Source organism: Myotis nattereri (genome assembly GCF_964212035.1).
Source record: "Myotis nattereri genome assembly, chromosome: 1".
In the NCBI taxonomy this organism is placed as follows: domain Eukaryota; kingdom Metazoa; phylum Chordata; class Mammalia; order Chiroptera; family Vespertilionidae; genus Myotis; species Myotis nattereri.
The window spans coordinates 185,388,747-185,404,969 of NC_138075.1; the positions used below are offsets into that span (position 1 = coordinate 185,388,747).

The following is a 16,223-nucleotide window of genomic DNA, read 5'->3' on the forward strand; positions in this document are numbered from 1 at the left end:
ATAAGGAGAAAACCAAAATAGAGTTTTAGTGACTTGTCAAGGTCAGAGAGCTGTTAGTTGGGCCTAGAACCCACTCTAACATTCTTGTCCTTGTCAATGTAAATTGATATAATGTTTATTTATGGAACATGAGTATTATTTATTTAATGAATAAGGAAGGGAGGCACAAAATCAGCAAATCACTCCTAGATAATAAGTCAATAATAGGTTACAAAAATGCTGAAAGTCATTTAGAGATACTTCTGTGCTGGGTCTAATTATAATTACGACTAATAACTAATTAACCTAATCCTCCCTGTTACCTGTGTCCTGTATATATGATTTTGACAAGACAGTAGGTAATGCATGAGTGAACACAAGATCTTGCTATTGGAAGTTCAAGATGCAATCTATACTAATAAAAGAGTAATATGTTAATTAGACCAGGAGACCTTCCAGACAAAGCCATGGTTGTGGGGCCAAGGCAGAGGCAGTTAGGGGTGATCAGGCTGGCGGGGGGGGGGGGGGGCAGTTGGGGGCAACCATGCTGGCAGGGGGGCAGTTGGGGTGAGCAGGCTGATGGGGGGGGCAGTTGGGGGGCAAGCAGGCTGGCAGACAGAGTGGGTAGGGGTGATCAAGCAGGCAGGCGAGTGGTTAGGAGCCAGCAGTCCCGGATTGTGAGAGGGATGTCCGACTGCCTGTTTAGGCCAGATCCCACAAGGTTGGACATCCCCCGAGGGGTCCCAGGTTGGAGAGGGTGCAGGCCCAGCTGAGGGACACCCCCCTGCCGCCCTGCATGAATTTCATGCACGGGGTCACTAGTCCTTAAATAATGAATCAAAGTATAGGAAACCCTCCAAATTTACACTTTAAAGAAAACAAAATAAACAAAAAGGAAGACAAGGAACTATGTCTTAAGGAAGCACCCCTCAGCAAAACAAATGTTAGCTTCTACACATTTCATTTCAGGCAGGCTCCTGCAAGACTCTGCAGTTGATGTCTTAAGGACTATACTTAAGTGTGTGCCTATGTACTCTTTCATGGTCTTTTTGGAGGGAGTTTTTGTGAGAAGTTGGTCCGCGGAGGTTGGAGATCTGTCTGGTCCTCTTCCATCCCTCTGCTCCCTGGAAAGCACCCTCGGGAGTCCACCCCAAGAAAGCGGGGCTGGGTTTGCATTGCTCAAGCTCATCTCCTGTCCCTTCAGCTCAGGATGGTGTCATCTACTCCCTGGAAGCTCGGGCCACAATGGACAGAAATCATTTGATAACTTAATCTTGGTGAGAGGAAGAGACGCTGTGGCCTGTGTACTCCAGTGATAAACAGAAGCAGCCAGTGAGTCAAGGAAGAGACAGGGTATCTTTTAAAGTTAATATAAACGAATAAAGCATAAACAAGAACTTAAAGGGGGTGGGGACACCCCCACCAAATGAGGGAGGCGACTGGTGTCTGGAGGGGAGATAACCATGTAATTAAGACCTGGAGAGTCCAGGGGTTCTCTCCTTAGAGGCTTTCCCCTGGCGGGGAGCACTGTGGAGCTTGGAGGAGGCGCATTTCCTAAAGCCCAGGACCCGTCTGTGGACCCTCCCTCTTCCTATAATTAACTCAGTGCCTGTCCCGCCAGTCATGGACCTTGGCTCCCCGGGGCTACCGCCACCCCTCATCCATTTCGGGGGAAGGAGACGATCCGGGGTGGTGGGTCGAGCCGGGGCCACAGGAGCCCCCGCGCGGTGGCAAACCCTGACCCTGCCTGGGGCCAGCCGCCGGCGCGGTCCTCCCCGCTCCTCCCGTCCTCCTGCGCCGGCAGCCTAGGGAGCGGGGGCGCGGGCTCGGGCCCCGCGTGACGTGGGCGCCGGGGCGGGAGGGGCCGCCCGGGGGCTCCGGCCGCCTTATTAGCGCCTTGCGGGTCCCGGGCAGCGAGCAGACGACCGCTTTGCGAGCAACAGGAGCCGGCGAGCGGCCCACTCCTCCCACCTCCTCCGCCAGCCTCCTCCTCCCTCCGGCTCCTCCCGCCCCCACCTCTGCGTGCGCGGCGGAGTCGCCCTCTCCCTGCCTCTTTCTCCCGCTCCCGCTCGCTCGTCTCTCTCGCTCGTACTTCCCCCTGCTGTGCTTTGGGGGACCCAAGCATTCTCGGCGCGGACCGTGGGGATCAATGGTGCTAGGGAAGCCTAGAGAAAGCCGCGCTGGGCAGAGCTAGTGGGCAGCCCCCGTCCCTTCCCCCTCTCCCGGCGCAGCCCGTGCGGGCGCGCAGCACCTTCTCGCTCCTGCACTCGGTTGGGGAGGACGGGGTGAGAAGGTGAAGTGGAAAGACTGCAGAGCACAGGGGGCCAGTCTCAGAGCTCAGATTTCATTTTCATTGAAGCAAAGCACAGAAGATCAGGTTTTTATTTTTTCTATTCTGCTTTTTATCCCCCCCCCTTAATTTTTTTTTTTTTAAAGAAACTTATTTTGGGGGGTGTATGCTCTGGGCATTTGCTTTGCCCAGTAGTTGAAAAGTCAACTCGACTCGTGATGGTTCTCCTGTCACTTTGGTTGATAGCAGCCGCTCTGGTACAGGTTAGGACTTCAGCTGATGGACAAGTAAGTGGAAAATAATGAAAAACTCAAACCCAACCTTTTCCCGAAAAAGTTCCTCCCCTCTTTCCCCTCCTCTTTCCTCCTCCCCTCCCACCCTTCCCTGTTATCTGGTGCCTTCAGGAACGGTGTTTTGAGGGCTGGGTGCAGCGCAAGGGGCTTTTGGGGGTGGGTGGGTTGGGGGGGGTTGAATTGCACGGGAGGCGAGGACTCTCACTCCGGGAGCCCAGGCTTGTCACACCTGGGGCTTCCCCACTTTGCGGCATTCGTAACAATTCTTGGCTACAAACTGCAGCCCATTCGCATCCTCGCCTGGCCGTCTGGGTTTCCCCTTTCCGGAGGGCGGTCGGGGCGCTAGAATGAAGCTGTGCACGCGGGGTCCAGGATCCCAGTGCTCTGGTTGCTGCCACCGGAGTCGGGTTCGCGGGGATTTCTCTTCTCACTGACTCACAGCCTTTTCGGGCAGACAGAAGCGGGGGTTTCAGGAAGTCCTTGGGCCGGACAGGGAGCCATCCAGCAGACACGTGTCCTGGGAGGACTGCGGCGGGGCTGGGGTTTGACAGTTGCGAAGGGGGGCTGGGACATTTCCTGCCCTGCATTTTCCTGGGCAGAGGCGGGAGGCGCCGGCCGCCGCTCTCCCCTCCCCCTCTGCCCAGCTCCTCCTCTTTAAAGCTGAGTGCAGCTCTGTTTCTTTTTGGCCCAGCCCCCACCCTTTGGAGACTCAAGGTGAAGCCCGATGCTCTCAGAAGAGTCCTTAAGAAGGCTCCGCGGGGCGAGCCGAGCCATTTGTAGTAATTCACATCCTCACGGGGCTGGTGGGATTTGGGGTGCAGAACACGACTGTGAGTTTTTGTAGCTTCTCTGGTCTGCCTGGTCTGACATAGGGTAAAAAGTATGAAATGGTTCATTCTTGACTTCAAATCTGATACACCAGCCCCCCCCCCCCCCCCTTTTAGGCTTCTTTACACATGTATAATATATAGACTCTCTTTTCTAATCCTGACCCAGTATCTGGAGTTTTCGGAAAAGAACATTGAGTGTCACTATTTAATTTTGCCGATTTCATCAATGTTCAGTTAAAATCAAAACGGGCAAGCAATTCCCTGCCCGAATTGTTACTGAATTGGCTCTTGCTCAGGACACAAGAACCTTCTACAAACCCAGGTGCAGCCTGGAGGCACCAATCAGGGTCTCCGGCATCTCCTGATTAGCTAGCTCCTGAAAGGCACTGATGGTAGAAATAAAACGCACAAGGTGATAAGATGAAACCCAGTAACTTTCTTTTTCTTACTTTCCCCCCCTCCTTTCCAGGCTGGTAATGAAGAAATGGTGCAAATAGGTAAGCCTTGTTCTCAGATGTCATTCTTATCTTAGTAGAAAGTAGGAAATGAAGTAAGCTAAGCAAAATATTGTTTCTGAAATTTCTCCTGTAGTTAAAAAATGATTTATAGTCTGGGAACATTTCTGTTCTTCTCTTCCTCTTTCCGGAGGAGAATCCCACTTTCCTCAGGCTGAGTTATGGTGAAAATTCTCCTGCAGGTGGACTTTTCCAGCATTTTATTACTGCCTTTGGATAAGCCACTGGTAGGTTCTTGGAGGGTGATGTAGGGCTGGAAGAAGATGCGGAGATAAATCAAATCAAATAAACCTGTGTAGCCTTAGGAGGAGCACAGCTGATTAGAGTAGAAGGCAATGTGTAAGAATGCTACAAAAAAGGGGAAAATGAAGTACCGAGGATGGAAATTTTTCTCTTAAAATTTTTTCCAGCTCTGAATAAACTCTCCAGTGAATTCTTTTATTCCATCTGCTTTAAAATGATTTCTACCTACAAATGTGCAAGATACTATTAGGTCTTTTGCAAATAACATCTAAAACCTCAGTATTACCTGATGATGTGGGAATGATTCCCATTTTATGGGTGAGGAGACTGAGGCTCAGAGAGTGTAAGTGACTTGAACAGGTTACTCCGAAGTCCATGATCTTTTTGGAACTGTTTATAATAATATATTTGTTCTGAATTCAGAGACTGAAAGTCATCTGGCAAGGAGCCAGGCTCCATTCAAAGCCTTTTTATACACATTTAACTTGGGTTACTTTAAAAGATTATTTTTCTTTTTGGCAGAGTGCTAGTGCGTGTAAATTCTGTATTTGTCAAGTGATATTGTAAAGTTATCTTTTAGACAAAAAGTTTTATTACTGGAAGCATAGTTACAAGTCATTGACCATGTACTATGTGCCAGGCAGTGTTAATTGCGTTGTGTACATTATGCCGTCTAATTCTCCCAACCACACTATAAATTATAGACACCATTGTGCCTATTTTAGACTTAGAGAAAATGAAGCTTGACAGGTTACATAGTTACCTGCTGTGGTGCATAATGGAGAGCTGGAGGGTTTCTACACTTGTATACTATTGGGGAGGACCCCAAGATCCAGCCCCAATGGTCAGCTGTATATCTATATGTAGCTGTATATCAGCCTTCTTTTTTTAATTTTTCTAAATTTTGTTTTATTGCTTAAAATATTACAAAGAGTGGTACATATGTCTCTTTTTTTTTCCCCTTGACCTTCCCCCGGCCTACCCTACCCGCCACTGTCTTGTGTCCATTGGTTATGCTTATATGCATGCATACAAGTTCTTTGTTTGATCTCTCACCTCCTCCCCCGCCAACCCCGCAACCCTCTCTGCTGTAGTTTGACAGTCTGTTCGAGGATGCTCTGCCTCTGTATCTATTTTTGTTCATCAGCATATAATGGTCTTTATTATCCATAAATGAGTGAGATCATGTGGTATTTTTCTTTCATTGACTGGCTTATTTCACTTAGCATAATGCTCTCCAGTTCCATCCATGCCATTGCAAATGGTAAGAGTTCCTTCTTTTTTACAGCAGCATAGTATTCCATCATGTAGATGTACCACAGTTTTCTTTTTCTTTTTTTAAAATATATTTTATTGATTCTTTTACAGAGAGAAAGGGAGAGAGATAGAGAGCTAGAAACATCTATGAGAGAGCAACATCGATCAGCTGCCTCCTGCACAACCCCCACCGGGGATGTGCCCGCAACCCAGGCACATGCCCTCGACCGGAATCGAACCTGGGACCCCTTAGTCCGCAGGCCGATGCTCCATCCACTGAGCCAAACCGGTCTCGGCTGAAGAGACTGTCTTGACTCCATTGTATGCTCATGCCTCCTTTGTCAAATATTAATTGAGCATATTGGTTCGGGTCGATTTCTGGGCTCTCTATTCTATTCCATTGATCTATATGTCTGTTCTTGTGCCAGTTTTGAGAATAGTGGCTTTGTAATACAGCTTGATATCTGGTATTGAGATCCCACCTACTTTGTTCTTCTTTCTCAGGATCGCTGCAGCTATTCGGGGTCTTTTTTATTCCAGATGAATTTTTGGAGAGTTCGTTCTAGGTCTGCAAAATATGTTGGTATTTTAATGGGAAGTGCGTTGAATTTATAGATTGCTTTGGGTAGTATGGACATTTTAATGATGTTGATTCTACCAAACCATGAGTATGGTATGTTCTTCCATCTGTTTATGTCTTCCTCTATCTCTTTTTTCAATGTCCTGTAGTTTTCTGAGTAGAGGTCTTTTACCGCTTTAGTTAAGTTTATTCCTAGGTATCTTAATTTTTTTGGTGTGACGGTAAATGGGATTGCTTTTTTAGTCTCTCTTTCTGTAAGTTCACTATTGGTGTATAGAAATGCCATAGATTTCTTGGCATTAATTTTGTATCCTGCTACATTGCCAAATTCATTTATTAAGTCTAATAGTTTTTTGATGGAGTCTTTAGGGTTTTTTATGTATAATATCATGTCATCTGCAAATAAGGACAGTTTTACTTCTTCTTTTCCAATTTGGATGCCTTTTATTTCTTCTTTTCTAATCACAATGGCTAATACTTCCAGTATTATGTCAAACAGGAGTGGTGAGAGTGGGCATCCCTGTCTTGTTCCTGTTCTTAGGGCAAATGGTGTTAGTTTTTGTCCATTGAGTATTATGTTGGCTGTGGGTTTGTCATATATGGCTTTTATTATGTTGAGGTATGATCATTCTATTCCCACCTTGCTGAGAGTTTTGATCAAAAATGGGTGTTGGAGTTTGTCAAATGCTTTTTCTGCATCAATTGATGTGACTATGTGGTTATTATCTCTCAATTTGTTTATGTCATGTATCACGTTTATTGATTTGTGCATATTGTACCATCCTTGCATCCCTGGGATAAATCCTACTTGGTCATGGTGTATGATCTTTCTGATGTACTGCTGGATCTGATTTGCTAGGATTTTGGCATCTATGTTCATGAGGGATATTGGCCTGTAATTCTCTTTCATTGTGTTGTCTTTATCTGGTTTTGGTATTAGGGTGATGCTGGCTTCAAAGAATGAGCTTGGAAGCATTCCTTCCTCTTGAATTTTTTGTAGTAGTCTGAGGAGGATAGGTTTTAGTTCTTCCTTGAATATTTGGTAAAACTCCGCTGTGAAGCTGTCTGGCCCCGGGCTTTTGTTTGCTGGAAGCTTTTTGATTACTCCTTCAATTTCTTCCATAGTTATTGGCCTATTGAGGTTTTTAGATTCTTCCTGATTGAGTTTTGGAAGGTTGTATTTTTCTAGGAATATGTCCATTTCCTCCAGGTTTTCCAGTTTGTTGGAATAGAGTTGTTCATAGTATTTTTTAACAATCATTTGTATTTCTGTGGGGTCTGTTGTTATTTCTCCTCTTTCATTTCTGATTTTGTTTATTTGGGTTCTCTCTCTTTGCTTCTTGGTGAGCATGGCTAGAGGTTCATCAATCTTGTTTATCCTTTCAAAGAACCAGCTCTTGGTTTTGTTGATCTTTTGTATTGTTTTTTTGGTCTCTATGTAGTTTATCTCTGCTCTGATCTTCATTATTTCCTTCCTTCTGCTTACACTGGGCTTTTCTTGTTGCTCTCTTTCTAACTCTTTTAGTTGTAGGGTTAGGTAATTTATTATCATTGTTTCTTGTTTTTTTGCAGTAGGCTTGTAGAGCTATGAACTTCCCTCTCAAGACTACTTTCGCTGTGTCCCATAGGTTTTGGATTGTTGTGTTTTCATTGTCGTTTGTTGCCATGATGTTTTTTATTTCTTCTTTGATCTCTCTGGCAACCCAGTCGTTGTTTATTAGTGTGCTATTTAGTCTTCATGTGTTTGATTTTCTTTGGATTGTTTTTATTGTAGTTGATTTCCAGTTTTATGCCATTGTGATCTGAGAAGATGCTTGATATGATTTCTGTCATCTTGAATTTGAAGAGACTTTGCCTGTGACCCAAAATATGGCCTATCTTTGAAAATGATCCATGTGCACTTGAGAAGAATGTATATTCTGTGTCTTTGGGATGAAATGTTCTGAAGATGTCAATTAATTCCATCTGATCTAGTGAGTCATTTAGGATTGATGTTTCTTTGCTGATTTTTTGTTTAGAGGATTTGTCCAGTGGTGATAGTGGGGTAGGCCCCTACTATGATTGTATTGCTGTCAATCTCTCCCTTGATATCCTCTAGAAGTTTTTTTTATGTATTTTGGTGCTCCTATATTGGGTGTGTATATGTTTACCAGAATTATTTCTTCTTGTTGGATTGCTCCCTTTAGTATTATGAAGTGGCCTTCCTTATCTCTTTTTATGTCCTTCACTTTGAGATCTAATTTGTCAGATATAAGTATTGCTACCCCAGCTTTTTTTTCATTTCCATTCTCCTGAAAAACCTTTTTCCATCCCTTCACCATCAGTCTGTGTGTGTCTTTTTTTCTGAGGTGGGTTTCCTGTAGATAGCAGATATATGGGTCATGTTTTCTTATCCACTCAGTTACTCTATGTCTTTTGATTGGGGCATTTAATCCATTAACATTTAAAGTTATTATTGATAGATATTTGTTTGTCGCCATTTTTATTCTTTACCCCTGTGTTCCTTCTTCATTTCCTATTTTTTTTCTTTTTACAGCAACCCTTTAGCATTTCTTGCATTGCTGATTTGGTGGTAATAAACTCCTGTAGACTGTTTTTGTCTGTGTAGCTCCTGATTTCACCCTCAATTTTGATTGATAGCCTTGCTGGGTACAGTATTCTTGGATTCAGACCCTCCCTTTGCATGACTTTGTATATTTCATTCCATTCCCTTCTTGCCTGATGTGTTTCTGTTGAGAAAGCAATTGCTAGTCTGATGGGGGATCCTTTGTAGGTAACTTTCTGTCTCTCTCTGGCCACTTTTAACCCTACCAGACCTGAGGCCCTGAACCTAGCTGTCCCCTATACCTGGGCTCCTGAGCATTAAAGAGAAAAAACCAACATGATATAGAAAAATGTTAGTTACATGCAAACAAGTAGTTAGAATAAGATGGAACTTGGAGACATTGTAGAAAATAGGTCTAGGCAAAGTACCGAAAATTAGGTACAGCGGTATAGCGGCAGATTCGGAAATTACTGAAAAATCGGTAGAGTGGTCTGGTAGGTTTAAGATTCTTACTTTGTTGTTGGTGTTTGCCAATTTAATTATAATGTGCCTTGGTGTCAGTCTTTTGGGGTTCATTTTGTTTGGGACTCTGTGAGCTTCTTGGATTTGTGTGATTTTTTTCTTCCCTATATCAGGGAAGTTTTCTGTTATTATTTCTTCAAACATGTTTTCTATTCCTGGCTTAGTTTCCTCTCCTTCTGGCACCCTTATTATGCGGATGTTGTTTCATTTCATGTTGTCCCAAAGTCCTCTTAGGCCCTCCTCCTGCTTTTTAATTTTTTTTTCTAGAAGCTGCTCTGCTTGAGTATTTGTTTCTACCTTGTCTTCTTGCTCACTGATGCAGTCCTCTGCTTCTTCTAGTCTACTGTTGATGCTTTCTATTGAGTTCTTTATAGCAGTGATGTCATTTTTCATTTCTTCTTGGTTCTTTTTCATTTCCTCTTGGTTCTTACACGTATTGTTGAATTTGTCTTCCATTCTTTTTATCCACCTTATGACCATTTCTCTGAATTCTTTTTCTGACAGGTTGCTTGCCTCCACTTCGTTTACTTCCTTTTCTGGTGATGCCTGTTTTTCTTTCATATGCGGGGTGTTTCCTTTGTCTCCCCATGATCTCTCTTCTCCAGGTGTCTGGTTATGTAATTCTCTCTCTCCTTTCCATGAGGAGGAGCAGGGCTCTTCTGAGCCCATGTATTCGCACTGCTTGAGATCCGGTGTTCCTGGTTTCGTAGCTGGTCCCTGGGTGCCATGGTTGCAGGGTCTCTGGATGTATACGCTTCTGATAACAGCCACTCAAGATGGCGCGGTCCCCGCAGCAGAGCCGGCAGCTCTGAGAGAGATTTCAGCAGTAGTGGAGGCTGCCCGGTTAGGGGAGCCCAATCCAGCAGTCTCCTGGAGTACAGCTATCGCTCACCCACAAATTTACATTCTCAGAATGTCCACACACTCTCCTTTTCTTCTCTCACTCTCACACTGTCCTAGAGTCTGCCTTCCTGTTGGCAACCATCTTTCTTCTGGGACTCAGGGTTCTTGAAACCTTCAGCCTTCTTACTAAGCACTTAGTATTGTTGGAACTCTTCCCAAAGCTTAACATCCATAGGAAAAGCAGGACAGAGGAGAGGAGAATGACTGAGAACTGCATTTAAAATATAGTGTCTATGAAGGGACATCTGTCATTTGTGGTTCAAAGCACTCAGCCATCAATATATATCTTTTTTAAAGAAGGATTTTTAAAAAACCCAATCCTCAAACAAGTAGGGAAAAGAAAGCTGTTTTACTTTTATTACTTAAACATTTGATTACTGAAACATCCCAATTTTTTACTATGTAAATTAAAAAGCTCATTTAAGATGATCCATTCTACTGAAGGAAAAAAGTATATGACTTTCATTAAATTTTCAGATAGAATCAACATGCTGTGATGTAAGACACTTGGGTTAGGCTTTGGGCCAGTCCTTTTGTTAATATAAATTACTTTGGTAGCCATTGCTTGCAGGGAAGAAAGTAGTACAGGTGTGCTTAATTTTGGTAGGAAGGAAATGAGTATCCACGCTCTTGGGCTGTGTTGCTGGAGATTTACTTGCTTCCAAATTCCTCAGTTTTTTGGGATTTCTTTTATTATTATCATTTTCAAGTTCAGTGAAGATAAGAAGAAATTTGGACTCAGGTCTTGTGATAACAAAAGTGTAGCTATCATTTGGTTTGGGTTATAATAATTTATGTAGCTCTTAAGACGGATTTAAAAGTCTATTTTAAAAAATGTTATGTACAATAATGAGATTATTCTTCCCTGTTCCCATGCATAAAGCAGTTGCTAATATGGAGGTTTGGTAAAATGCACACCTCTACATATAATTTACTTTTTTTTCCAGTAATTGATTTAAAAGTGATCTTATAAAAATGTCCAGAGGTGCTATTTGATCAGTTATACAACGAGGAAAGACTCACAAGGTTTGTAGAATTAATCAGTTTATATTTGTTGCCCTACAAATTGGCTAGAGAAAATACCATGGCTCTGAATAATTTCTGGATAATTTAATGTCTCAGGAAGAGAGCAATGTAAATTAATGACAAGCTGTAAATTATCAGGAAGCTAAATTTTAAAAATATTTTCTATTGAAGTATAATATGCATGCAGGATAGTGCACATAAGTGTATATTTTGCTGGTTCTTCATGAAGGTAACACTCCCATGTACCTGGACCAATAAGAAGAACATTCCTAGTGCTTGTGCCACATTCATAGCACTATCCCTGTCTTGACATCCAACAGGATCGAGTTATTTTGCCAGGTTTTATTGTGTGTGCTTTTATAAATGGAATCCTACAATATGTACTCTTAACTATCTGGCTTAGGAAACCAATTTTTTTTTTTAAAAAAAATATATCTGATACGCTTCAAGGCTGTAGACTAGAAAGGTGCTTATTTAGGTAGAAAGAAGGCAGTTTGTCATGGGGGCAGGTTAGAATATATATAAATATATCACCTATGCAGTGTGTCATAGGGGATATTGCTTCTTTCCATTTCTCTCCACTCAGTAGAAAAATGCCCGCTTTTTAGGTGGGCAAGTATGATTCACTCTAGAGAAAATGGGCAAATAGGTTTTGAACTGTGACCACGTTCTCTGCTTCTTTGTCAACCAGAGAAGAAATACCTACCTATCTACCTACCTACCTACCTATCTGTTTTCACCCTTATATATTCAAATACACCTATATATACTCATATACATTTATATATGCATATGTGAATGTGTATGCATTGTGTATATATGTGTAAGTGTGTTTCATGAGGTCACTAACATACTTCTGTGGCGTCTCAGGGTGTTCTTTCATTTCTGACGCAAAATATGGCCTTGGTAGGAGGCCTAGGGTAATTGTGGGCAGGGAGGCTGACTCTGACACATGTGGCTTAGAAAAGAAACATAGTTCTGTAGAAACTGGAGCATCTGAAAAACAATTCTGAGTCTTTTGTTTCATAAGTGACCCTTTAAGCTAACCTGAGCATCTTTAGAGGAAAAATCATTGTGAGGCTTTGGTGTTAAGCTGTCTTCCTCCCCCCACCCCATCTCTTGGAATGGGGCATGTTCATCTTTCTGTGTCCTCTTTCTGCTTCCCAGCTTCAAATTCAACTGCATGTCATTCTTACCAAAATAAAGTTGCTAATCATGTACTTTAAAATAAATTTACTGAGAAATAAATTTTAATCATTTGCAGGTATTTATTTGGTTTTCAAGGATTAGTGTGAGTCACTTCACCTCATCCTTGGCATATAGTAAGCATTTCCTCTACTGTAGCCCTCATGAGAGCAAAGACTTTGTCTCAATGACTGCTGTGTCCCCAGTAACACAGGGCTTGGTACCTTGTGGGTCCTCAGATATTTATTGTTCAATGAATGGATCTAGCAAGCAGGGTATTGTCACATTGGAATGTACCTGTGTTCTGAAATTTCTTAAGTGTGCTTGTTGTGTGTCCCTCTTCAGGTTTAATTAGAAAATGAGGCTGGTGACCATGGTTATACAACTCAGTGTTGTCAAGGCTTCTTGTGACCTCTCTTTATACCCCACAAAGTTCAGGGACTGAGGCTTACTGGTTTTTAGGTACTTTGTGTGCTTCATAGGTATTTGGCAAATTGAATTGAATTATGTGCAGGTTTTGAATGGCCACTAATTTTGCACTAAGGTCTACTTGGGATCATTTGCCCTGTTGCTGGCATTAGAGGAAATAAAATAAACTAAGATTAAAATCTACCAATCCAGTTTGTGAGCAGCAGCACTAAAAGGTGTGGTTTAAAGAGGGGATACACTTATCCTTTGTAAAATTTAAACTTTTAGCTACCCAAGCCATTGTTCTTCCTTGTAGTTAAAGATCATGCAATTCACTTGACTAATTTAGCTTCCACCCCTCCAGTGAGCATCATAATGGTTAATGTTACTGCTTTAAGCTTCATAGATGAAGATATTAATATTTGTAGCATGTTATCTATCACCAGTAACTTATTATTGCTGTTTATCTTAAGTATTTCATCCACATGTTTTCACTTTTTGCCCTAGTTATTTTACCAAATAATCAGGATATTGCTCAGAAATGTTAAGAAATCCCCAAAGTCACCTCTGCTTCCAAAATGATTATCTGTAAAAAGTCTTTGCTTGTGGGTAGCCAATCCAAATTACCTTGGAAATCAATTAGGGACAAGCCCAAATTGTCTGGTAAAATCATGAATGATTTAAATATGAGGAGTTTGGTTATACCACTTTGACTGGTTATACCATATTGACAATGATGACTTACATGAAACTCTAATGCTTCCTCAAAGAGTATTGCTATTATCAGAATTTTAGGAACCCTCCCCCTAGTGTTCTTCTAATAGAGTTCAGCTTTTACTCGTAAGCTGTGCTATTTCTATTATTATAAAACTAGAGGCCCGGTGCACGAATTCATGCATGGGTGGGTTCCCTCTGGGTGGCCTGCAGGGATCGGGCCGAAACCTGCAGTCCAATGCTGCCTGCAGCTCCTGCTCATCCTGGCCCCACTGTGCCTGCCATGGGCTTGCGCCCAATCAGTCCCTATCGGGAGAGGCTCGCACTGTTGCAGCAGAGCTCGCCAGCCATGAGCCCTGCATCTGGCACCCTCTCACGGGGAGTGGCCTGCGGGATTGGGTTGAAACTGGCTCTTTGACATCTCCCAAGGGGTCCCAGATTGCAAGAGGGCACAGGCCAGGCTGAGGGACCCCACCAGTGCACAATCGGGCCGCAGAGGGACCGTGGGAAGGCTCCAGGGCATGTCCAGCCCATCTTGCTCAGTCCCGGTCAGCCGGACCCAGCAGCAAGCTAACCTACCGGTTGGAGCATCTGTCCCCTGGTGGTCAGTGCACATCATAGCGACTGGTTTACTGTCTGCCCCCTGGTGCTCAGTGCACATCATAGCAAGTGGTTGAGCAGCCTTAGCATATCATAAGCATATTACGCTTTGATTGGTTGTTTGGTTGTTCTGCTGTTCAATCTATTTGCACATTACCCTTTTATTATATAGGATGCTGAATTATCCTTTTAATTCATCAGTTTTTGCTCTGATTATAGAGGTTTGCATGTGCCCATTATAATGGTCTTCTTTAATTTTTCTGTATTTTCCAGATTTTTGACAGTCATCCCAAATAAGAAACTATTGTTACAATTTAGCATATTGTTTTTCAGTCTTCCTTTAATACATAGATTGTGTGTTTGTATACCTGTTTTTGTTTTGTTTAATATTTTAGTATAATTTTCCCTATCATTAAAAACTCCTTGTAAACATCATTTTAGCCCCATCATACTAAAAAACATGAATTTATGTATTATTTTCTTAATTTATTTGTTTTTCTCATGATAATGAATGTTGCCCCACTGTATGGTACATACATCATTTCCTGCTTCTCAAATGACTACTTTAGGAGAGAGACCTAGAAGTTGATGACCAGGTAAAGCCAAGTTAATATGATACATTTTAACAAATGGCTTTAGAAAAAGTTTGCATGACCTGAACTCCCACTAGCAATATAGGAAAGTGTTGATTTAAAAAAATATTAATTCTAAATTTGTTTTGCCTCTATTCTTCTTGACATTTGAGTATGATTTTTAAATATTTGGTTATATAATATCTGAAAGATGGAATGAATTAATCATTTTTTCTAGTTATCAAGTAACCAAAATATGCACAATTATATTATAAAAAAGATTTGTTCTTTATTTGTATTCTGACAAGATTCATCCACATCATGGAAGAGAATTTGAGAGTTGTATACTCTTTAGAATAGATAGGAAAGCGTGGGAAGAGATTCTAGCTTTGGAATCTCTGTTCCCACATGTAATTGATCCACCCTAATTTTCCAAATACGTTTACATGGCTTTGCTGACTAACTGTAAATCCCTAGGAGAGATTTTGTGGTAAAATGTCAGTCTCCTGTTTATAAAAATGATTGCCACAAATTCAGCATGATGAATCTTTTTGGAATTTAGAAAAAATTGTGAGTAGCATGAAATAGTCTATCTTATTCTTGAAGTGACTGATAAAAGAAACAAAAAATATTTAGGAAACCTTATAGAAAGTAAATAGGATTAAACCTATGACTCTTGAAATATTGTGGTCTTCGATATTGAATTACATTTCCTACAATTTTCACATATAGTATATATATTTTTATATGCACATATGCACACAAAAATAAAAAGAATGATTGAAATTATTATTCATGTGATTTGAATTCTGTGTCTTTTCTATGTAAAAACTTCTCTCATTTGCATGTAGAGTCCATTCCTCAATCTTAAATCTAACCAGTATATCCAGTAGAGTACCTATTAACATTCATCTCCGTTCCTCCATCAGATGGTCAGGGCACAGACTGTTCACAATGTGGTTTAAAACCCAGACTCCACCACTTTCCTGCTGATGACTTTAACCTCTCAAAGCATACTTTTTTTGTATGTAACATACGCATATTACTGCTGCTTAGTTCATACAGTTGTAAAGGATTCATGCAATTCTGGTACATGGAAAGCTAACTATAATAATAGTTATTATTAGTAGTATGTCTTAGTCTTGTGCTTTTTAAAAAATACTTTTACTCAAGGAGAGCCACCTCATTCTAACCCCTACATTTTTGACAGGTCTACCTGACACCATGAGTTTCCAGAAACTACTTTTCTATGCCATGGACTTGTAAACTATCCATCCACTCAGCTCACCAAATGGCAGCTCTTTGAGAGTTCTATTTCCATGTATTATCTTTAAGTTGATAATGAGGTGATGCTTTCATTCATAGGGATATAGCAGCAGCAGTTCTCAACCTGTGGGTCACGAACAATGAAAATACACCCTGCATATCAGATATTTACATTACGATTCATAACAGTAGCGAAATTACAGTTATGAAGTAGCAACGAAAATAATTTTATGGTTGGGGGTCACCACACCATGAGGAACTGTATTAAAGGGTCACGGCATTAGGAAGGTTGAGAACCACTGCGACTAGAGGGAGGGAATTGAGTAAGGAGAGGTACAAAAACAGCTATTTCAAACTAGAGACTCGGTGCACAAAATTCGTGTAGTGTGTGTGTGTGTGTGCACCCTCTCACAATCCGGGACCCTTTGGGGGATGTCTGATTGCCAGCAGGCGGACATCCCTCTCATAGTCCCGGACCCGTCGCTCTTTACCACC

The 16,223-nt window shown here is 41.9% G+C and overlaps 1 protein-coding gene across 2 annotated transcripts in view; it reads left to right on the forward strand.

The window, feature by feature from the left end:
- Positions 1-2,022: 2,022 nt before the first annotated feature.
- Positions 2,023-16,223, forward strand: part of ADAMTS3 (ADAM metallopeptidase with thrombospondin type 1 motif 3) — a 243,941-nt gene continuing 229,740 nt past the window's right edge. For both annotated transcript variants that reach the window (XM_081095535.1, XM_081095536.1), the window contains exons 1-2: positions 2,023-2,556; positions 3,862-3,889. In XM_081095535.1, coding sequence (XP_080951661.1) covers positions 2,488-2,556; positions 3,862-3,889 — 97 coding nt within the window. In that variant the 5' untranslated portion in view covers positions 2,023-2,487. The remainder of the gene's footprint in view (positions 2,557-3,861; positions 3,890-16,223) is intronic.